Raw genomic sequence first — 25,055 nt, 5'->3', positions numbered from 1 at the left:
GAAGTTCTTACATTCTAACAGAAAAATAAAATAAATTGAACAAAAAGACTTTGTGGCAGCTTTTCCCAAAGCTTTCAATTGCATCTCATGATCTTTCTTAGTGAATGGTGTTTGCCTAGTTGAAGTTTGTACAAACCAACTGAGCAAACTCCATCTGCTGATGAAGAACATGAGATGTGGTTAAAGGCTCTGGAAAAAGCTAGAACTGTAAATGGAACTTGAGTTCAGATTATTATTATTATTACAGTATTGTTATTTTTTGACTAAAATATATTCACCAATTTATAATGATTATTATTTCAGAGATGATAATACAGTATTTGATTTACTTTATATCAAAGTGAAAATATTTTAAAGTAAGTGCAATTTTACAGAAATCAGAATCATATTTTGATGCTAATAAATAATAATTATGAACAGAATGTGCTCATACACTGCATCTAGGATATTTGAGCACATTTAACAACTGTCACCTGAACTTACTATAATTGTAGGTAATATTATTCAACTCTGCGAACTTTGTGACGTGAATAGATGGGAAATAAGTCTACAGGCTACAGTTAATAGGTGGTAGAAATGTGGCTTACATAAACATAAGCCTACAGCTGTCACCCGTGATAAAGATTATAAAGGCAGAAATCCACATTTCTACGAAGCAGAGGAGTCATTTTCCGACCATGTGACCCGGCTCTGTCTGTACAGTAGCTCAGTGTCTCCCTCCTCCATCCATCCTGCTACGTCCCGACTCATCCACCCCTCCTGTCCTGATCCGCCCTCTCCGCTCCGCGTGCAGCGCTGCTGTAGATGCTGCAGAGCGGAGCAGACAGTGTTTGATAGTGAATGCAGCAGCCGGGGAGGATAACAACACCCTGACACACACCGCGAAGGACAGCGATACTTAGTACCCGACAGCAGTCAACGTAAGCTCTCTATTCCGCTTCATTTCTCTCTCCTCTTTGTGTTTATCTCCTCCTAACAAGTGTTATTGTTGTATCTAACGTGACTCCTCTTTCCCTGTGGTGGATGTGTCAGCTTCCAGGCTGCCCTCTGTCCACTCAGACTACTGTCTCAGTAGGCTACATGTTCCGAGGGATTACGCAGTTATTAAATACACGAAAAGAGTGTCAATATTAATAAAATAGATTAGAATACCCTCCAAATGTGGTGTAATAAGCGGTTATTAAGCACTGCATTTTAAATATAGCCTATATTAACTTATGTCAAATTCACTGTAATTAGCCTCATAAAAATATTAATGCGACATTTTACCCTAGTTATTGTTCATGTAATATGCATCAGCCTGGTTAATATTAATTCAGAGAGTTTGTGAACTTGTGTTCATCTGTATTCAAACCTGTTTAACCTTATTAAATGACATTTGAGTTATTTTGGCAAACAAACATGATTGACTGACTTTGAGTTACTGTCCATCCAGTGACTTTGACTTGAAGAAAGAGTTTTTTGTCCTTTTTTTTTTTTGTCTTTTTAGTTCTTATACATACTGTAGATAATTTTTGACCTGTAAGCAGGGATGCATTGGAAGTTACACTCTCCCAAACTCTATGAAATAATTTACTGTTTCTGACACTCAGCTCATGGTCAAACTCAAGCACAGAGGACCACCCAAAACGACAGATTTGTTCATATAACTTATAGTGATTGCTGACAAGTTGTATTTGATCCTCTACTTTATTTATCCGTTTATTGCTGAGATGAATGCTATTGTTAATCATTTTCTTCCCTTTGAACTCACAAAGAAAGGCAACCCTGCCCCCCTCCCTCACATTTCAGACCCATTTCAACATATGAGTGAAAAGTTCTGCTTTAGCTTATGGAGCCTGTGTTGTAGCTCAAACTAGGAATGTACGTGAGCTTTTAGTTTTTTTTTTTTTTCTACCAAAGCCTCTCCAGTGTATTAACTCTCATTCTTACAAAGTCATGGGAGAACAGCACTGTTAACCTACTTCCCTGGGTCTGATCTTAATATCCTTATGTTCAGTCTTCTCATGTTATGTAAGAACAGCCAGTCTTTCTCACTACAGTATGAGGCTGCTGTTCACTGGCAGAAAAATCAGACACTGTGTAAGGTTTGCTGCTGTCATGTTCAGCTCCTCTGACTCTTTTCTACTTGCTGCTGTGCCCACTAGATGTTATCATCCAGTTGACACAACAGTATTCATTTTTACAGTGTATACTGGCTTTGACAAGACTCCCAGAAGTCTATGAGTCATCTTTCACCATGTTTAGAGGTGCTCACTACATCTACCTGCAATCTATGCAGGACACATTTATGTACAGAAGTGAGGTCAGAGTGTCTCAGCCATATTGTTTGTGACTGTAGGAAGTTTTACATAGAAAGCAAAATCCCACCTAAAGTGGATAATTCATTTCAGTGATTTAATATCATGTTGTCCACAGAGACAGTGATGGAAGGTAACTAAATAAAACTAAAAAGTTCTGTACTTAAGTATAATTTTGAGGTACTTGTACTTTACTTGAGTATTTCCATTTGATGCTACTTTATACTTCCACTCCACCACATTTCAGAGGGAAATATTGTACTTTCTACTCCACTACATTTATTAAACAGCTTTAGTTACTTTTCAGATGAAGATTTGACACAATGGATAATATAACATGCTTTTAAAATACAACACATTGTTAAAGATGAAACCAGTGGTTTCCAACCTTTTTGGCTTTTGACGTCTTACAAAAAGCAGTGTGTAGTCGGGGTCACATTTCACATGTCTATGAGTTGTTAACAGCTCCACCAAATAGTGATTTTTCCCTCTAAACTTCTCACATGCTTTCATTTCAATAAATGTTCAAATGATCCAATATTTCGCCAAAAATCAAAGATTAGAGAAAAAGTCCAAAAACTGAAAACAGATTTGTGTATCAGAACTTTGTTTTTTCTTCTTTTCTCTCCCATTAATCATCTCACGACCCCTCAGATTTATCTGCTGACCCTTTGGAGGGGCCCCGACCCCTAGGTTGGGAACCACTGGACTAAACTAGCTAACTGTATATAAAGTAGTGTAAACTAGCTCCACCTCCAGCAGCTACAACAGTAACATGCTGCTCTAACACTGATGCTTCACTATTAATAATCTAATGATGTCATATATAATAATATATCAGTCAGAGGCACCAAACCACTACTTTTACTGCAATACTTTAACTACATCAAGCTCATAATACTTATGTACTTTTACTGTAGTGGGATTTTTCATGCAGGACTTTTACTTGTAATGAAGTATTTTTACATTGTTGTATTGGTACTTTTACTTAAGTAAATGATCTGAGTACTTCTTCCACCGCTGCCTGCAGAAGAAGTGTGGTCTCCAGTCACAGAGTATTAAACATATTACCACAGATGACAACACACCAAACATTATCAACCAACATACAAATGATCAAAAAGAACAAACAGTATATGAATGTATATGAATGCTGCTGTATAGAATAGCAGTATTGGGAAATAGAGAGCATATATCTTGTGGTTTTCTTAGCAAGTACTTGAGGGGGAAAACCTTGAGGTCATGCAACCTGTGGAAACTTGACGGCAGAAGAACACTCAGTCGTTGAAGCTTTTGTACAAGGTCATAACACAAAAGACTCATTAAAAATTGTGGAACAATCATTATTGAATCGCAGATTTGAAAAGAATCCATTTTCTTAGAAGGAAGAGCTGCGTCTGCACTATTTTTAGAGATCTGAGGTTCAAATATGATCAAGCACAACATTTATAGTTCTCCAGCTCAGTGGCATCACCACTGTACAAATAGTAACTTTCAGACATATTCAGCCTGAAAATAAATATTGTAATATACTTAATAGATTCCTGGCTTTGACATAAATATTGCAAATTGTCTTTATCAGTTGCTCATGTGCTCTTTGAGGGGAAACAGGAATTTCCCCCCAAATTACAATTTTTTTCCCAAGCTGCTGTAAATCTGAACATTTTATTTTCTTCTGCGTTCTGAGTCTGAAACCTCTCAGTTCCATTGGGAAACATGTCACATCCAAAGGGTCATGAATAGAATATAAAATGCTTTGTGTCTGTTTTTGTGCTGAATCTGATTTTCAGACTGGTTTTGTGGTGTACTGAGTGTGAATAGAGGTGAGAAAATACAAACTAAGGGAGAAAATGCATTTGAAAAGTGATACTTTTTCAACTTGCATCATTGCCAGGCTGCAACTCCAGTTCAAAATTGCTATAGAATGAAACTTTTTGTGAGAACAAAGTAAGTTTACTGATTGCTATTAAACTATGACCCCATACAAAGGAAGTGATCATTTTCCATCCTGCTCTGTGTGGAATTATTAATTATTATTAATTAACTGAGTAGCATTAGCAGTTATATACACTAGATATATCACACTTACAACTTAGAATATGAGATATCACCAGTTGCGCAGTTAGCCACTGCGTCACCCAGTAATCAAATCAAAGTCACATGCCATGAGCCCAAGAAATATGTCAAAATGGACTGTCATTTTTAAGTATGAATCCTCAACTTATAGCTTTAACGTCCACACTAGACCAGCTAAATCTGAAAATGCCATTTATGTGTGAATGTGTCCGGCTCTCAGGTCCTTTTTATATCTCAAATGCCAAAACCAAAGGAGCATGGCTAAATCTCTTCTTTATCTTCTTTTTGCTGATGAACAATAAAAAATTGCATCACATCAAACCTGTAGGAGTGAGACAGACTCAGCTGGCTAAACCAGCTGTAGCCATCTTGCTCTCCATCATCACATGTACTGTGTTTAATACAGACAAACTCTAACAATAATAATTAAGTTACTCATTTACATATTTACATAATATCATTTTACTGTATCTGTTGTCAGACAACTGATTGAGAATAAAATTAGTAATTTGATCATGGTGTCAAACAAGCTACATATTAAACAAGTGAACAGTAATTATTGTGCTGCTCATCATCAAATCATTATGTTACAGTGACAAAATAAACATAAAGTTAATAACAGCTGCGTATGCACATTTAAGATAAGTTGATTAAAGGCAAGAGAAACTAGGCTTTTCAGCAGGGCTGCAGCTAATGATTATTTTCATTATCGATTAATCTGTTATTTTCCTAATTAATCAATCAGTCAAATGTACTATAAAATGTCAATCACTGTTTCCCAAAGCACAAGAAACTTAAAATGTCTTCTTTTGTCCCGACCAACAGTCCACAACCCAAAGACATTCAGTTTACTGTCATAGAGAACTGAAGAAACCAGAAAACACTCACATTGGAGAAGCTGGAATCAGAGAATTTGAACATTTTTTCTCAAGAAAAATCACTCAAAACAATGAATTGATTATCAAAATAGTTGAGTCGTTTTCTGTCACTCGACTAATTGTTGCAGCTCTACTTTTTTAGCCTTACTTACACTGTCTTAATGTTAGCCCTGGGATTCTTATTTTTGGAGAAACCTATTGTATACTAATCTGTCGATTTAAACTTAAAGCCCCCCACCACTTAAAAAAATGTTTTTCTTATTGTAACTCCATTTGGTTTGAGCTTCACTCTGCAGAATGATGTATGTGCAGAGTTAGTTCTCAAATTCATCTGCTGAAGGGGGAAGCTTTGCACTGAGAATGGACTTTTCAGAAGTAGGAGACATCTTGTGTCCAGCAGTTACACTTTAAAAATAAACAGTATTTTTATATTCATATATTCTGAAATGAGGGGGGATTAGGTAAATTGAAGAGTTTTTGAGGTCATTCCAGTTAAACCAGGCAAGCAGCATGATTTTTTTTATCATTACTTTGATGTCTCCATTTAGCTGTGTGGACCTGACCACATTATTTGGTTGTAATTGGCCTTTAATCCAGCTATATTTGGGGCATCACGTCTTCAAATCAGATAGAAGTGTAATAGTGGTACTGTAGATAATCTGTAGTGGTATGACCCGGGTCACTGAGTTCTCTCCCTCTCCTCTCCCCTCTGTGGACCTTCCCTCTTGTCCAGAACAGTTGAGACCCATCCAGGTTGACTCGTGACATGTTGGCATACGTAACATGTCTCTCCGTTTCCCTGCCTCCTCCTTATCACTGCCCTTTGACACCCAGAAAAGACTTGTACTGACATTTCTCTGGCTTCTCTTTCCATGCTGTCAGTGAAATGCGTCTGCGTGGAGGTGTGATGTAGAGGCCAAGTGAAGGAGCAGTCAATTCCCATACATTAGCTTGGCTTGGTGCTTGGTAGTGTACCTGAGGCTGCAGATTTTTTCCCAAGCCGGTAACTGTAGCCCCCTTCTGCTTCGAGCAGATCAAGGGTAGAAAAGAAAGTTGATTTTAATCCCCAAAGGGATTAAGAACCCCATGAGTGATTAAATGAGACTTCTGTCTCAAAAAGGACAAATTACTGTACCACCTCAGACTTGGGAACCGTTTTTACAGTGGTCTGCGCAGAACAAAGTAGATTAGACGTATCTCCATTTCGATGATCATTAATCACCTCGCGATCACAGGGGAGACTGCATATTTCTGCTGCTTAGAGCCCTGCCAGGACAATGGAAATGGATTTTGTCTGATGGTGGTCATATCAAAGCTATCTTTTCCCAGGAAACATATATACATTTCCATTGAAGCGGGACTAATAATGACGTAGAAGCAGTGGAGGTGTTCAGTACATGTCAGAGCAAGTCTTTAACACAACACAACACAAGATGAACTGACCCTACTGAATCATTTTCACTGACCAAATATGTAACTTTTTGTATTGGAACTCCCCTGAAAATGATACTTATCAACTCAGCTGTTTCTTCCTGTTTAAAGTTTACAGAAAGACTGTGAGAGCCACAGCAACCATCATGATGTGATTAAACTGTAGACAGGTGGCTTGTATTGGCCTTTTTTTGTACTGAGCTGAATAGTTTAAAATGGAATTAATGTAACATACTGAACTGAAGACAGTCGGAATATATTCATTTATTTATTTATAAATGTTACTGCCATGCAAATGCTTACTGATGTGCATAGTGATATGCCTTTGAATGCTGATGCATTCTGCTTAGCTTAGAAAATGAATAAACAAACATAATCAGTGACTACGGATCTTTAAAATGAACCAAACAAAATTATTCAAAGCAACGAAGTGATAAATGGTGATTTCTACCTCTGATTGCCAGTATCAGTTACTTATTCTAGCACTCACTACTTTGCAAGACTGGCTTTTAATATTTAGAGAGCAAAACTCCTATTATATTTTAAGATTTTTTAAAAAAACTGTAAAGCCATCCAGTTTACAGTTTTAATCAGTGATTCCACTCCCTCAAATGTCAATATTTGCTGGTCATCTTGGCATACTATGGTATTAAACAGAATACTTTTGGGTTTAGGACAAGTGGTTTCACAAAACAAACCATTTGGAAACATAACCTTTGGCTTAGGGAAATTGTGATGGGCACTTTTCAATATACTCTGACATTTTAAAAACCAAAAATGTATTTATTTTAAATGTTTATTTATTAGTTGCAGCCCTAATTATATTAAACATCTGTAAACAGCTGTAAAATATTCACTGCAAATGCAAAATGTTCGTACTGACTGAATCTACAAAATATTCATGGCCACATTACTTCATTTGTTTTTCTGTCAGTATCTGCTCCCAGCAACCAAAGTATTATAAATGTTTTTATCATGTTTAAGGAACTCAAAACACTTGGTTACGGCTAACATAAGGGAAACATCATCTTGGTAAAATATTTAAAAAGTCTTCTTCTCTGTGACTTTTCACTGCAGTGAAAGATCCCACTTCTTCCTGCTCTAAAACAAAACCTTGCCAGTTGTCCAGACAACAACTCCTCCAAACTGGATTGTAATTTATGCGAATCATGGTTGGTTTGTTCTCACCTATTAGAGGCCTGACTACAAATCTGTTTATCATAAGAGATATCGAGCTGTCTGTTCCTACCAGGCAGTGGGTGTCTACGCAGGCACACATGCTCTCTCACACACACACACACAGCCTTCTGAGACATGCTGTTACTCACCACTGTCTCTGCATCATCAGCACTGTGCAGACATTCAGAGGAAACAGCAGCCTGTCTCTTCCATCTGATTGCTGTATCTGTGTAATTGTCTATTGACAGTGATGCAGGCTCAGGAACAGGACTGTGTGTGAGAAAAAACATGAAAAAAGAGTTTATGTTTAATAAAAGTGTGGGGAAACATTCCCTTTACACTATTATTGCTTGCACAGATTAATGCCACTGGATCTGTGTTAATAATATGACTTTCCGGAGACAAAAGGGGGAGGCAGCATGGATGTATTATAAGAACTGGCTATTGGACTCAGAGATGGCGTCTATTCAATCGAATGAGAATTGGTTGCCTAGCACAGTTAGCCATTAGCCTTGTAATTAGTTTTACAAATATAAAACTTTCATGGATTAAAAAAATCATAATAGAAAGAATCGTAATTTACCTTATTTGCAGTTGGAGGTGTCCTGTCAACAGTTGAATAGATGTCTCTTTTATAATGGCCATCTACAGAAGAGTTTTTCACTGCAACACCACGAGTGGTCACTAGGACAAATTGGCAGCATGGCTGACTGGTGGCGCCATATCAGTGGGTGCTTTTCATTAAGCTAACGTGTCTCCTCGCTTTCCTCACTCATGTCTCTTCCTCGCTTCTTAGCTCCTTGAAGCAAGGGTGTGAGAGAGAGATGCAAGTTACAAATGCGAGGACTGAGGAATTTAATTCATCAAAAGGAACGTCCTCGCTCACTCCAGCATCATTTTGAGGAGACCGCAGCTACTCATGATGCACAGCACCTCAACTGTCAAATATGTAGAGGTCGGCTATCAATATGTAGAAATGATTAACAAACAGTTTAAACTCTAAAGTTTAAACTTAAAATTCATGTAAAATTAATGAACACTTTAAACTATTAATAATTTCTACAACATTGAGAGCTGGAAGGAAAACACCTGATAACTGCTCCAATTTTTTATTATTTGATTATAGATCTATAGCAGCGTCTGGCTGCCACAGAATAAGACGCAAATTCACTTCAATTCAGTTCAATTTTATTTATATAGTGGCAAATCATAACAGAAGTCATCTCAGGGCACTTTTCACATAGAGCAGGTTTAGACCGTACTCAAACACTAAATTTACAGAGACAACAATCCCCCATGAGTAGCACTTGGCGTCAGCAGCAAGGAAAAACTGCCCTGTAACGGGAAGAAACCTCAAGCAGAACCAGGCTCTAGGTGGGCGGCCATCTGCCAATTTAAATCCATTAATTACTAAAAGAACAGAACTGAGGAAAAGGAGAAATAAAAACAGCTGTAGCCTGCAAAATATGTTCAAATAAAGATATTTCTTATTTAGTTTGTGAAAGTCTGACATCCTTTTCAGGCTCAGATTGTTATTATAGGAGACACGAGGCAATGTCATATTTTCCTGAAGGATCTGAGACATACTTGAAACAGAAAAGAAGAGAGGAGAAGATAAAGTTACAAGAGTGTTTTTTATGGTTGAATCATAATTCTGTAATTTTTATTCTGTGTATAAATAGGAAAAGCTGATATTGGTGCTTTCAGTCCAGTTCCACATGTAGTTTTCCTGGTCTGCTGTGTTACAACAACAGCCTGACTGTTAATGTACCGTCAGATCAGCTGAACAATTAGTAAACACATTGGATCAAAGGGGTGTTGCTATCCAGTAGAAAACATCTGCAGAGGATACACCTCTGGTTCCTCACTCTAAACTCCTCCAGGAGCCTCCTCTCTCCTCGCTCTGCGTCTCCTCTGAGGTGCTTTGAAGGGATTGGAAGATCCTTGATGATTGCAGAGGGAGAATGGTTTCTGGGTCACATCCGGAGGACAGAGAGAAGAGAGAGGATGCGAGGAAGCATAAATTGGCTAAATGAAAAGCACCCCAGTTCTTATTATACATCCATGGGAGGCACCCAACCACTTCTCATATTTATACACTAGATGACATCATCAATGCTTTCACTGGGTTAGACCAAGCATGGAAGGGAGGTAAATTATGCAAAGTCATTGATGTTGATTGTGATCTGTTTCTATATGGTCACAAATGTGTGTTATATGGTAAGGTATTTTAAAAAGTGTTTCTACTAGGAGTTTAGGGAGGAAATTAATAACTTTATCACTTACCTAGTTTCAGGAGAGTGATTGGATATCCCTGTAAAAATGGTGGAACCTAGATTTACTCCTGCTGATGGAAGAGTCTGTGGGTACATCCAAATTCCCTTAAACTGCATTTAAGTTTCCCTCACTTGCGTCTTTTCCTTGCGTCTTAGTCCCTCCCACTAAAGATGTGAGGAGAGAGGAAACAAGGAAATATATTTTTAAAGAAATGAGACGTCCTTTCCTCTGAAGCATCACTTGAAGTGACGTCAGTCTCTGATGATGGCAGCCGCTGATCACAGCTGGATCAGCCGTCAGTCAGCTTTAACAGCTGTAGAGACTTTTGATGGAGTTTGTGTCTGCATACATGTGCACCGTGCTAATACTAATAAAGGTGCACAGTTATTACTGCCAGCAGCTGTTTTCTATCTTTAGCCTGTTACCTGTTTGACAAACACCTGCAGATGAATAAAAACCTGCATTCTGTACTTAAACTGTGTACTGTGTCCTGCTCAGAGGCACATGAACCATTTCTACTGGCTAAATGCGTTTATATTATTTATTAATTGTTTGCACCTGTATTTATTGATATTCTGATTGTGAATTCATTATTTATTAACCCAGAATATGATTAGGATGTCTTTTGAACACTGGAAATTATTTATTAGGCTAAATGTTTCAGGGGAAATGGAAATTATGTAACTCATATCAAACCTAACGCTCAGGAATTTTCAGCCTCATGTGACTGAATGGAAATGATGATAAATGATGTAAAATATAAACGTGTTTAGAGTGTTTCTTGCTAACAGACAGACTGTCCCTTACTTTAATTGTATCCATAACAAAAGTTAAAAGGAGAAATAACAGATCATGAAAAGAAAAAAAATTCTAATAAATTAAGAAAGTTGTTTGTAGTTCTTTTGTTGATCAGATTTTTAACAATATGGTGAATCAGAAAACATAAAATACAAAACTTGGGGGTGATACACTTGAGTTTAATCTGTAATCTGTTTCCACTCAGTGATGTTGTGAAGTATCAGATCAGTTTGATCAGCTGCAGCGTCTAATCAATAACTGATATCCAATAAGGGGGCACGTCGGCTGGTAAAAGACTGAAGGCTGCTCTCTATATCCTCGCTCATAGCTCCTCAGAGATCCGTCCTTGCTCCTCTCTCCTCAAAGCAGAAACAAGCGCTTTGGGATGGCCTTCAAGATGGCGGAATGGAACGATTTCTGGGTCAAGCGAAAATTGAGGAGCGAGGAACGATCAAATAAAGGAACTGAGCTGCACCTTAAATAAGCAGTTGCTTTTGTCTGTTAAAGGAGTTAACATCAGTGTGTAGCTGTGTGTACGTGATGTTAAATTAACATATGTTATTATAAGTTGAGTTTTGCTCAGTTTTGTGGTTTTGTACATACTTTTGGTTACACATGTAGCATAGTTTCACTTTTTGTAAATAAGACATCCTTTTTTCATACATGGACAAAGTCTCTCACATCCGCCTCCTACCACCTTCCTAGCCACTCTGGTCAGGCTTCCCCACAAGCGCTTACACAAAGTACAGATGAGGCTGATTGTTTTTACAGGTCTTCAGTACTAAAGTTTGACCTAATGATGGCATTAAACAACAATTCAGGGGATCAAAATTATGTTTCAACTGATCCTTTGGGGACTATGAACTTCTGTACAAAATTTCATGGCAGCCCATACAATAGTTGCTGAGATATTTTAGTTTGGACCAAAATGCTGCACTAACTGACCGACCAACCATCCCTAGAGCCACATTACTAGCTTGGGTCAGAGAGATGAATTCCCACTTGGTCCAGTGTTCATGGATGTATATACCATGATTATAGCTCAACATGAGGTTAGATATCAAAGTCAAGCTGAGCATCTGCACTTCCATACAGTCACTACTTGATTTCAAATCCAATGTGGAGATTTGAATCACTGTCCACATACTTCTGGACTGCACTGGTGCTGTAGAACTGCAACTCTGTCAGTACTGCTTAATAAACATTTCATTTGAATTCACACTCACCTCACTTTACCATCAGCTTATTCCAGCTACCAACACTGATAACTTCACCTTCTGGTAACAATATATCACATCATCATTATGTGGTTTATTTTCATTTTCATTTTGCATTCTTCCTGTGGCGTTGTGAACTGTCTACTTGTGGACTATATAGAAATTAAATGCCAAAGGTACCTTTATGTAGTGCTGTCTGGAATTTAGAGTTTGTTGCCAGCTTGTTTTGATGTCAGGCCTTTTCTTGTATCTGAACAGTTCTCTGGCAGCTGAACAACATACTGATCTATAAGTGTTTATTATTATGTCTGTGTGAGCAGCATATGTTAGCATGTATGTATAGTGGATGTGTCACCACTAAAGCAGATAAATATGACAGCCCTTCCTTACCTCTTGGTTTTAGCCCTGCGTGCCCACAGCATCTGGATTCTCCAGCCATGAAAATGAAGAAATTGCTAGTCTCACATTGTAGTGTGAATGGAGAAAACACTGACATGTTATTAAGAAATCGAACATAAAGGTCAAAGATATTGCTGGGATTGTTTTGGCATGATTCCCTGTGGTTATTCTTTAGCAACCTTGTATTTGTTTACTGCCTTCAAAAGCAGTTCCGCTCCATGATCAGTCCAAACAACTGTCACATTGACTCATGGTCTGTATACTTGCTGTGTTAGCTACAAACAATGCTTTGAAAGTGGCGTGAAGTCTTTTCCTTTTTTTTCCTCCTCTGTTTTGTTGTGTTTTGGGCATAATGTAAAGCTGCTTGCTGGCTCAAGTGCCCTGCTGTTTTGTAGCTTCAATCTGGATGGAGAGCTTTTAGAAAATGATCTCCAAATATGTTATCAAGGCATCAAATCCCCAGCTGCGGCTGTAAAATTAGACATGCCAGCAGGTAATGATGCATGACTGACCTCCCTTTTTTCTGATTTTGTCTTCCTTACCTCTTCTGCCTTTACTGTCCATCTTCTGTTACCTGTTCTCTCACAGACAGAGAGCAGGCATGGATAATAAGGCGCTGGAACCTGATTCTGTGAGTATCCCCATGGAGGAGGCCATCATGTGTAATGGAGGCAGCCAGACACTGGCCCAGCCTCAGCAGCAGCAGGACGCATCCAAGTTGACTCACCTGAAGAAGGTTGAGAACCAGATCACGGAAGCGCAGCGCTTCTCCCACCTGCCCAAACGCTTGGCCGTGGACCTAGAGTTCATTGACCTCTCCTACACCATTCAGGAGGGACCATGCTGGAGGAGGAGAGGTAACACACATCCACCCATCCTTCATTCGTCAGTCATGTCTTTAAACCAGTTTGTTAGGAGTGAGGATATAAGCTGCATGAAGTCCAGGTTCCACTGAAATGAAAACAAGAAGAGTTCTAGTAAGCAGAAGACTGATTGTGCACCAAGCTTTCTTAAATTCTAAGAATCTCTGAACTCTTCTTCCAAAATATATTTCCTCATTTGGGGTTTTGATGGTGATGATGGCGTTGCAGAGCACTTTCAATCCTTGAAGCCATTCTCTAGTTTTCAGACTTTCTGTTTGAGCTCGTCATCATCTCTCAATAGAAACTCTTTGCAGCTTGACAAACGATTCAGACCAAAGCCAGTTTCTGCAGTAAAGACGTCAGAAGATGCTTTATGTAAAATTGTTTTCACTCATCATGAGGTCACATCAGAAAAATATGTTAAATTAGCCTTCTGTAGTTCACTGTAGTTCACTTTTAGGAGTGACTAACTCTAAATGACACACAGAATTAAAGCAACAGTCCTCGAATATAAGACAACCCACACTTTTTCAAATGTAATTTCCAGAATAAAATATTATCTTATATTTGGGCCAATACGGTAATTTAAGTTTTGATTAAGTTTTGCAACCTGTCTAATAATGTAAAATCCAAAATCTAAATTTACAGCTCACAGCAGAATAAACTATTAAGTGTTGTAGAAATTAGTGAATGGGTGAATATGCAAATTATAGCTAAATACATTTATTGCTTCCAGTTGTTGCTTGCACAGTTAGCTGTGGTCTTTCACAACTAGCATAAGTTAATGTAGTTGCAGCTACTGTGCTAGTAAGAAGTGAATGGTGTGTATTCAGGTATGTTTGGGAAAAACCATTAACATATGTAACACAGTGAGCACAGACAGTGGAGATGTGGTTTGAGAAATTACTTTTTTGATACATGAAAACATTGAAATGTATTGTAATTGACCAGAATTAAACCTTTTCAACCATATTGCAAGCCAAGTGGTCACTCAGTCTTTGACACTAAAAGGATACATCTTGTGTGAATTATTACTTTGAATTCTTGTGCTTCGATGATGCAAGTCAAATAGAAATCTGCAAATGCCAGGTGGTAGGTAGGTGTGTGTTTGGTCTGTTCAGTTGTGTTTTGAGTATGAGGACATACATATAAGTTGTGCAGACATCCGACAAAAGTGGCCAGTAATAAGAAGTGGTAGCTTAATGCCAGCTTTGCTCTGCTGCTTCCGGCCCAGCAGTTACAGCGAGGTCATTAACTCACTTCCATTTGGCCTTGCAGCAGCTCCATCCTCTGCAAGTGGCAGTCAGAGTAAGAAAAATAATATAATATTTCTCTCTCATCCTTAGTTTGTTTCCTTCTGCACTCTCTCATGTCAGTAACACCAGTACAATAAACCAGTAGCACATGACTGATTGAGCAGTAAGCGATGAATTACTCACAGTAACTGTAGCAAACCCTCTATTGATCTTTGTTGTTGAGATCATTTCCCCAAACAGAGACAGAGGGAGCTGAGGAGGGAGCAGGGCTGATTGTTTCTGACACACTGCCCTCTCTATGATCCATCACTGTCCATGGATTTCACGGAGAGGATCAAGTGACATGCGAGTTATAGACATTAATATAAAAGATGCAAGCTTTGAATGTGGTGCCATTGTGTGTATTTTATTCAGTGCAGATCAAAATTATTTGCACTGAAGGTAATGATCCATATGCAGCTCAGACTTCAGTCACTACATCTTCTGTTGAATGGATAGTTGACATACAGAATATTTGCAAGCATGTTTTCTGTGCAGGTATGATAAAGGATACTGTATCTGTAAATGTTTGATTCAGCTCAGGCCTATATACACACTTTTCATTTAATAAATTACTCAGCAACCACCTGTTCATACCCTCTTTTCATGACAGATTTATTGCATTATGGTTGGTTCTGATTTCTCTCAGTAAACCCTTTACAAGGAAGTAACAAACTAAAGATCACAGCTGAGCTGAAAATAGTGTTTTCACCAGTGAATGGAGCGCCCAAAAGGCTTTGATTGGTAACAATGATGACTCACTACATTCAATCCAGCTTGAGGATTTGTGTTTAAAAATTGTTTGTTCATGTACTAACCACATATTGACTTAAATGTTAAGTTTGTCCTTATGGTTAGGCACTAGAGAAAGGGCAAAGGGATCATTAAATCAAAAGCATTTATCCCTTCTGTTGAAGAATTAAAGATTTTTTTGTAAAGGAGACATTTTTGGGCAGTAGAGGTACTGGAAATGTCAAACAGTCACCTATCACTATTTACCATGCTTCCTGAAGAAACACTTCTAGAGAGCAGCTGTTTGCCGGGAAGTTAACTAGATGTACATTTGCCAAAACAACCAGTTAGTCTTCATCCTTTTCTCTTGTAAAACTAAAACATACTGTTTACTGTAAGGAACACTTCTGATTAAGAACAAATCTCACCCTCATGTCGTGTGTCCAAGAATATTGTTGGGTGGCATCCTCCTTGCCTCATTCTGGCCTGCCAAGCCATAATGGGCTTCAGTCATACCATTTAGAGCAGTATAGTGTTTTTTATTCAAAAGCAACAATGTTTGTCTTTGTCTTTTCACTTTGGGGAGACCTAAGTATCACTCATTCAGTAAATGTGTGCAAGCAGTAGTAGAAGACTGTAAATTTGTGTTTGATGCAGTAAACCAGCCAGTCTCTACCTATGAGTCTGATGTTAAGTGCATGTGTTACGAGTATAATCTCTGAGGTTTCCAGTAAGTGCTGCATTGCCTGAGACAGGTTAGGTCATCAATAATGTAGCTGACTACATGAGCCAAAGGACAGAGGAGAGGAGAGGAGAGGAGAGGAGAGGAGAGGAGAGGAGAGGAGAGGAGAGGAGAGGAGAGGAGAGGAGAGGAGAGGACAGGACAGGAGAGAAGAGGAGAGGAAAGAAGAGGAGAGGAGAGGAGGGGATAGGAGAGGAAAGAAGAGGAGAGGAGGGGATAGGAGAGGAAAGAAGAGGAGAGGAGGGGATAGGACAGGAGAGGAGAGGAGAGGAGGGGATAGGACAGGAGAGGAGAGGAGAGGAAAGAAGAGGAGAGGAGAGGAGATGAGAGGAAAGAAGAGGAGAGGAGAGGAAAGAAGAGGAGAGGAGAGGAGAGGAGAGGAGAGGAGAGGAGAGGAGAGGAAAGAAGAGGAGAGGAGAGGAGATGAGAGGAAAGAAGAGGAGAGGAGAGGAAAGAAGAGGAGAGGAGAGGATAGGAGAGGAGAGGAGAGGAGAGGAGAGGAGAGGAGAGGAGAGGAAAGAAGAGGAGAGGGGAGGAGAGGAAAGAAGAGGAGAGGAGGGGATAGGACAGGAGAGGAGAGGAGAGGAAAGAAGAGGAGAGGAGAGGAGAGGACAGGAGAGGAGAGGAAAGAAGAGGAGAGGAGGGGATAGGAGAGGAAGGAAGAGGAGAGGAGAGGAGAGGAAAGAAGAAGAGAGGAGAGGAGAGGAGAGGAGAGGAGAGGAAAGAAGAGGAGAGGAGGGGAGAGGAGAGGAAAGAAGAGGAGAGGAGAGGACAGGAGAGGAGAGGAAAGAAGAGGAGAGGAGGGGATAGGAGAGGAAAGACCACAAAGACCAGCCCTTTAAACAGTGCCAAGCCAGACCACTACCCCACAACCTTTTGGCCGAATCTGTGCCTTTCCCGTCCCCAGGACATTACATGCATAAATATGCATGAAAATTATCTGTATAATACATTACATTATCAAGCAAAGTGTCCTGCACTTTGTCCTAATTGCAATTTGAAGATACATCATGTAAAACCTTAATAAAAACTGCCTAGAAAGCTGAAAAAATAGGATTTTAGCCCGTCCTCACTCTCTAACACCAAACTTCACCATGCGATTGATTGGAATCTTTCAGAAATCTTATTTTTTTTTGTTTTAGACATAAAATACATTTTCTCATCAGAAAATTCTTAATATGTTAGTTACAATACATATTTTAGTCGTGTCCCCAGGTTTTCACTCAGTCCTGTTACCCTGACACATTCCCCCCTCTAAAAATTTGGGACATTCCAAAAGTCACATGTTCAACAGGAAGCGGCATCATTTGAGTCTCCCTAAAACCATGGGAAGACCAAATGAAAGTTCTTTCACTCTATTTTCTGTATTTTTGATCATATTGTAACTATGACTGAGAGCATAAATCTCAATGTTAATTCCTGTTACCTAAATTATTTATATTTATATATTTATATATGTTATCATGTTTTGTTTTGTTTTTTTAAGATAGTTTTGGTAAACCACATGAAGGTGCTAAGTGTTCTCATGCTATTAACATTGATGCCATGTGGCTACATTTCAGTATTTGCTAATGCTATGCTAAAAACTCACTCCTGTTACTTCCAGTCCTGTTACTCATATGAAGAATTTGTCATTTAGAAACAATAAAAAAATGAAATAAATAAAATGGCCATTACACATTTTGAATAGTTAAACATGTGTGGTATTAGATACAGTGCTGAAAAAAGATAAAGAATGAAGTTTAATTTTTAAAAGTTACAACATGCAAATGGAACCGATTCGGTGGAATGACCTTTTTACGCATAGTGAGCCATTAGGCCAATTTAGCCTGACCAAACAAAAAATTCTACAGGACCCTTGCCTCTTGTGAATACAGAATACTTGAGTCCCAGTATGTATAGCCTCTCAGAGAAACACGCTCCCATCTTCCTGCAGACGGCAGACAGTAAGGACAATACAGATTTATTTCTTTCTCTCTCTCAACCCAACCGGTCAAGGCAGATGGCCGCTCACCAAGAGCCGGGTTCAGCTTGAGGTTTCTACCTGTTAAAGGGGAGTTTTTCCTTACCACTGTCGCCAAGTGCTTTCTCATGGGGGAACTGTTGGGCCTCTGTATATTAAAGAGTACGGTCTAGACCTGCTCTATGTGAAAAGTGCCCTGAGATGACTTTTTGTTGTGATTTGGCGCTATATAAATAAAAATTGATTGATTGATTGATTGATAACACACTATGATACACATGTCATCCCCTGACCTCTTAGGGAGAGGGAGCTTATACAGCACTCTCCACCTGAAATACCCAGGTAATGCTGCCACTGATGCTCCTTGACCTTTCTTAGCACTGTAAAGTTCTTAGTCTTCACTAGAGCTGCATACAGAACCTTCCCTTTCATGTTAGGGTTCCCCAGGCTCAGGCACAAAAGACAGCAGCCTTCCTTCTTCTGCTCACCAGCCTTCGGTGCCTGTCTCCAGTGGAAATGTTGGTGGCTCCTCGCCCTGCAGCTAACTGAAGGAGTCCAGTGCTTATGCAGACAGGGACCTGCCCTCTCAGCCTCTCCAAAAGTCTCAGACTTTACAGCAGACTCCTCTGATAGCTGCTGCGGTGTCTTCTAGTCCAAACCGTCCATTTCAGGTGGCCCAGTGTGATAATGTCAGCCCTCACAAAGCAGCTCTGCATAGTCCCTGAGTAATTGCTGCCAAGCTGAATCAAAGGAGTGTGGAACATGGGCTCCTCACACACGGCCCTGGCCCCACGCCCACGTCCTCATCTGCCAGCTTTTGAGCATAGAACAGTAGCAATCCAGTGATATCCACAACCCCCTAATAGAAAGGGCTGCTGGTCCAGAACTAGGCCACTGGAGAGGCGAAAAGAGAAAACAAGAAGAGGAGAGGAAACAAGGAGAAGAGGGGGAAAAAGAAGAGGAGAGGAGAGAAAACAATGAAAAGAGAGGAAAAAAGGAGAAGAGAGGAGAGGAGAGAAAACAATGAAAAGAGAGGAAAAAAGGAGAAGAGAGGAGAGGAGAGAAAACAAGGTGAGGAGAGGAGAGGAAACAAGGAGAGGAGAGGTGAAGTAAATTGAGGCAGGGTGACGTGTGTTCCAGGAAACATAAATATAAATTCCTCTCAAGCTTTAATGAAACAGGTAAACACTTACTGTAGATGATTTGCAAATACTTTTTTTATTGATGTATTGCTCAGTTTGAGTCCAACATCTAAATGCACTTGTTTCAACTTGTTTGAAGTGTCCTTTCAATAGTAAGTTAGTACAGCTCTCTAAAACCTCTTTGACTATGTTTGCACAGCCACAATACAGAATGTGTCACAGCACTGTGTAAATGAAGCATGCAGTGAGCTTTAGGAGTTTCTCAATATTTTTACAACAGTAATCCGGCTGTGGTTCTTCCATCCAATCCTTCCATCAATCATTATATCCAACTTGTTGAATGAATTTATACACCACATACACTTGCATTTCCCAAATGTCTTTACATCACTAATAACAGCAAGCATCTGATGTATTTTGGCCCAAATAATGTGCAAGTTGCCCTGTTTTTATTATTTGGGCCAAGTGTTAAACCCAAAACACTGCTGCAAGCCAAGATGACAGCAGAAAACGTAAAGCTTAGAGGTATAGCTTACAGCTATATGTATATAGACATAATGGGTGTGTATGATGGGCAGAGAGGCAATTATTTTAATGATTCAAAAACAATTATGAAAGAAAATCTGATTAAAGACAACTACCTGTCTATATTTAGATCATTATGTTCTACATATTTTCAAGTTTCACATATTTAGCTTTCTTTTTTTCCTAAAAACATACTTTGATATAGAAATAAGTACAAATTTGACATCAAGAGGAAAAAAATACCACTCAGAAAAAACAAAAACAAGAAACCACATATCCCAAATAGATCTCAATGCTAGTTATACTCAAGCTACATGTTTTGAATGAACATCCATTATCCTGTTGAGGGTCACAGGGGGGCTTGAGTCTATCCCAGCATGCAATGAGCAAGAGACGGGGTACAAACTGGACACACTGCTGATATATAAGGTAATATTATGCCCATGGCATGGTACTGAAAACCATGGCGAGCTGCCACAACCTTGCACATTGTAGTTTTTTTGTAGTTTCATTGAAGAATCACCTACATTTAAACCTCTCACGATTTAGGTCATCACTTGTGCTCTGAGCTCAGCGTTGGTTTTAGAACATTTAGGTCAACAAACAGGTGCAGACAGAAACTAAACCACAACACTTCTATCACTCATTGTCCATCATGGCCCCAACAAAAAGTTTATGGCTATCTGCAGCAAACCATTCTCATGCTTCCCTTACTCTAGTCCCTCTCCCTGACATCTGCCCTCTGACTGGAGCAGAAAATTTTGACAGAAAATTCCTTCTATCAGTAGCTGTGTTTCTCTCCTCAAACTCACTGAAAACCTATGCCACCAGGCTCAGTCCTTGTACCAATTTTTTTCCTCTATAATGTATGTGGTTTGCAATTGAAGGGTATCCTTCCATTCACATTCAAAAATAGAGGCACTGTACAGGAGGAGAACATTTGATTTATTTAAAATTTATTTAAACATCATTTTTATTTCATTTATTTTATTTATTTGATGTCATCCCAATGATCCTGGAGCTATTTAATTATTATACAATAGTAGATTAAAGGTAAAATGCTGTGTTTTTAAACTTCACTTTTAGTTTATTTTTTAAAAGTTACATATACCTTATATGTCAAATGTTATTCTAATTTTTATCCTTATTTCCATTGTTAAGAATTGACTGTTCATCATTTAGAATTTTAGTATTTACTCCTTTAAAATTGTCCATATATTCTTTGATACTTGTATCCATACTAGAAGTCATTTTTCTGTATTTTCAAGTACATTAAGATAATTTGTTTTATTGTCGGTAGTGCAGATGTGTGCAGACTGTGTTTGCGTTACATTATCAGGCATCCTATACAGTGTAGAGATCACTTCCTTAAGATCATGATCAATATAATGTTTAGACTCTATTTTTAGACTGAGTGGTAGCATCTGTCAACTCAAACTGTTTTTTTATTCACCCAATGACTTTATGGTTCCAACCTTTACAATCCGTAAAACCATCTAAACAATCTATATTATACTACATTTTATTCATAAGCAACTATTTAGTGTCTTATAACCTGATATGAACAATTTATTCATTATGATGGAAGCCCCTTCTTCACTGACTACATCAACTACATCACAGGAGGTCTTAATTAAAGAATCATCCAATTGTTTTTATTATTTTCAGGTGGATTCATAGGGAGGATGATTAAGTATTTTCCTCATGCTCAATTCCAAATTGTGTATGCTGAAGAATGCACTGGAACATATCTTATCCCTCCAAATAAAACATATCATTATACTTTTAATCTCTTTAAACTTATGGCTGAAATTTAAAAAGATATAGATAAAGGTGTCACTGTCCATCTTTTAAGGTCCTCTCTTGCTGTTTTTAAACATTCTGTTTGTTCTTGTTGAATAATGTGATATTTCCCTTGTTATTGTTGAAGGACCGGTACACAATTTTTCAAGTGTGTCTTAAAGGGGCAGCATGTACAATTTAGTGGCATCTAGCAGAACTGACTTAAAAGGAATATAATATTCATAAGTATAAGTTTGAATTAGTGTATAATCACCTGAAAATAAGAATTGTGTTTTCATTACCTTAGAATGAGCCCTTTATATCTACATAGGGAGCGGGTCCTCTTCCATGGAGCCCACCTTGTTGCACTGCCATAATTCTACAGTAGCTCAGAATGGACAAACCAAACACTGGCTCTAGTGAGGGCTTTTTGCATTTTTTGCAAGTTTCATGGCCTCCGCAGGTTTTCCTACATGCTTGGAAGGGGGACAGGAGGTATTCAGTTTGTTCCAGTCTGCAACCTCAGTGTTAGATGCCACTAAATCCTACACACTAGAACTTTAAAACAACAGTCAGGTGCCCAAACATTGAAACAAGTTTTTCTTGCCATAATTATTCCTCCTGTTCATACTGACCATTAGAAGATCCCTTCATAATGCACTTACAATGTAAGTGATGGGGGACAAAATTCACATGTATTTAAAAGATTATCTGAAGCTAATATGAAGCTTAAGCGTCCAAATGAGTCAAATCAAGAAGATATCTTTCAACGTTACAGTCTTTTTAGTGCCAAAGTCCCTGTTTTTGTTAATATACTTCCACAGCAGAGATATGACTAACTCAGACCACTGAAGCCTCATATAAGCTTCAGATAAACTTTTAAATGCATTTTTACACAAAATGACTGTGTGGACACACTGTGGATGTTGTGTGCCATCACTTTCATTGAAAGAACATTTGAAGGGGATCTTTTAACAGCCAGTATGAACAGGAGGAGGAAAACCTCTTTCAGTGTTCATATGGGCACCTGACTGTTGTTTTTAGACACACTTGAAAAATTGTGAACCCATCCTTTAATAAAGCTAAGCTGAAGCAAAGTGGTCTGTTGTCTCCAGGTTTCAAAGCCTTACTGAAGTGCCTGTCTGGGAGATTCTGCAATCGGGAGCTGATAGGAATCATGGGACCCTCTGGGGCCGGGAAGTCCACTTTGATGAACATTCTGGCTGGATACAGGTGAGACAGCAAAGGTCCCCTTTACAGTTATAGTAAAAGAATAGTAACCTTGTCCTCAATATTATGAGAATGTAAATTAATATTTTAAAAAAGGTAAATGAAGTAAATTAACTCTTTCTCATGTAAAAAGCAATTTCTGAACAAACTACCAAAAGCAGGTTAACACACTCAGGAGGAATGAGCTTTCATCTCAGGCATCTTTGGCATATGTACTTCAGGACATATCACTATAGTACATTTCACTATAGTCTGTTTAGTCCATCAAACTGTTCACTATGTGTGTGTGTGTCCTCACTGCTGTGCAGGGAAACAGGGATGAAGGGTCAGATCCTGGTAAATGGGAAACCCAGGGACCTTAGGAAATTCAGGAAAATGTCCTGCTACATCATGCAGGAGGACATGCTGCTGCCACATCTCACTGCACGAGAGGCCATGATGGTGAGCCTTAACTGATCATAGCACAGCCAGGAACATTTGAACTGTAAAAGAAAGAACTGAACTAGAACTGAACTAGAAATTAAACTGTTGATAGTTATTGTGCCAAGGTGCTGCAGGAATGGACTTGTGACTTGAAACTGCCACCTATTGCTGTCACTGTACATTTGGTAAATACCTTTTGCATTACATGATTATGGCACTTTGCAGGTTTCAGCCAACCTGAAGCTGGATGAAACTATGGATGTGAAGAAAGAACTGGTGAGCCAAGCAAACATCAGCCACTTGCTTAAAGTACATAAGAAAAATATGTAATAATAATAATAATAATAATAATAATAATAATAATAATAATAATACCCAACCTTAAAAACACCAAAGTTGCATCTTAACTCATAGCTCATAGAAAGGGATGCCAACTTTCTGTGGACCTGCCTACCCACTTTAGATGAAAAGCTACAGAGCTACATGTACTTGTCACTTGAAGCAGTTGTCAAATATCTGGCATTGTTATTTGTAGATCACATTATGTACTCACTCAAGCTGAAATTTTTTTTTTCCTTTCCAAGGTAAATATATCAATCAAGAGCTGATATGGTCTGAAGTATTTGTAAAACCCAACAACTGCCAATTACTTTTCAGTCAGAACAACAGGCAAATCAAAGATAAAAAAAAGGAAAAGTAACCAGAAAGTTGGAGTAACCAGAAATCATGGTCTGAGGAGACCAGCAGAACCACATCATGTGCAAAAAAGCAAAAATTCAATTCTGAGGTCACCAAACTTTAAGATTCTGTCCTTGAAAACCACAAACAAAAGAGGTGATGAGGCACAATGAGTCATTGATGTCAATGATGAGACTGCAACACAATCTCAAACTCCCACTTTCTGGCATTTTCATGTTTGTGTCTGCATCACATCTAGGCCATAAGGTGCAAATGTTAAAAAGAGGGCATTTTATTTGCAGATTGATATTCCTTTAATTTGCCCTCTGTCCCACTTGCTCTCTGTCTTTCTCTGTCCAGGTGAATGAGATTCTCACTGCCTTAGGGCTTCTCGAATGTGCTCACACTCGTACCAGCTCGCTGTCAGGGGGTCAGTGTAAACGTCTGGCCATCGCCCTTGAGCTGGTCAACAATCCACCAGTCATGTTCTTTGACGAGCCCACCAGGTGAGACAGACTGACACTGATGTGCTGTTGATGGTCAAATTTAGACTTATTTAGAACAGATTACATTTTAATTGTGTGAGATGTGTGTCATCTAAAATGGTATACTACCGCTGATGGAAAATGTTGGGTTTTGAATACATTACAAAACTAGAGTTATCTTTGGTTTTTACACTTTATACCAACAATACACTGTGCCAAGTTCATTGGCAATAGATACATCTTAAATGTGAACTTTGAGATTGAACATTAAAATTAAAGATTATTTTGTTTGACAAAAGCTAAAATAATGGAAAAAAACCCAAAGGCAGACTCAGTGGGCCCTGACAGCATATGGCTGTATATTTATAATGAATCTTCTGACATTTGGACATATGGTGTTGGAAAGACTTGAAGCCTTAACAATTATACTCTTAATTATAGTGGTACCATCTGCCAAATGTGGGTGGTTGGGCTCTCTGGGACCCTGGCTCTCTGACAAATGAATTCTTGCAGAGAAGAAAAAATTTCTGGGAGTTCTAGGAGTATCTCTCATGGAAACCCTAACGATCAAATATCTCCCTGCATCCAGATATTACAGGAGTTCACTAGACCCATCAAGCTAACATGTCTTAGTGTAGAC

The 25,055-nt window shown here is 38.7% G+C and overlaps 1 protein-coding gene across 1 annotated transcript in view; it reads left to right on the top strand.

Moving 5' to 3' along the window:
* Positions 1 to 606: 606 nt before the first annotated feature.
* LOC137185624 (ATP-binding cassette sub-family G member 4-like) overlaps positions 607 to 25,055 on the top strand; it is a 32,040-nt gene continuing 7,591 nt past the window's right edge. Inside the window, exons 1-6 of the mRNA XM_067593872.1 lie at positions 607 to 920; positions 13,144 to 13,412; positions 22,715 to 22,832; positions 23,138 to 23,270; positions 23,478 to 23,528; positions 24,291 to 24,436. Of these exons, the coding sequence (XP_067449973.1) occupies positions 13,157 to 13,412; positions 22,715 to 22,832; positions 23,138 to 23,270; positions 23,478 to 23,528; positions 24,291 to 24,436 (704 nt within the window). The 5' untranslated portion in view covers positions 607 to 920; positions 13,144 to 13,156. The remainder of the gene's footprint in view (positions 921 to 13,143; positions 13,413 to 22,714; positions 22,833 to 23,137; positions 23,271 to 23,477; positions 23,529 to 24,290; positions 24,437 to 25,055) is intronic.

The sequence above is a fragment of the Thunnus thynnus genome, chromosome 7, assembly GCF_963924715.1.
Source record: "Thunnus thynnus chromosome 7, fThuThy2.1, whole genome shotgun sequence".
Lineage (NCBI taxonomy): Eukaryota > Metazoa > Chordata > Actinopteri > Scombriformes > Scombridae > Thunnus > Thunnus thynnus.
Note: the sequence above shows the minus strand (reverse complement) of the source record. Positions and strands in the feature narration are given on the sequence as shown.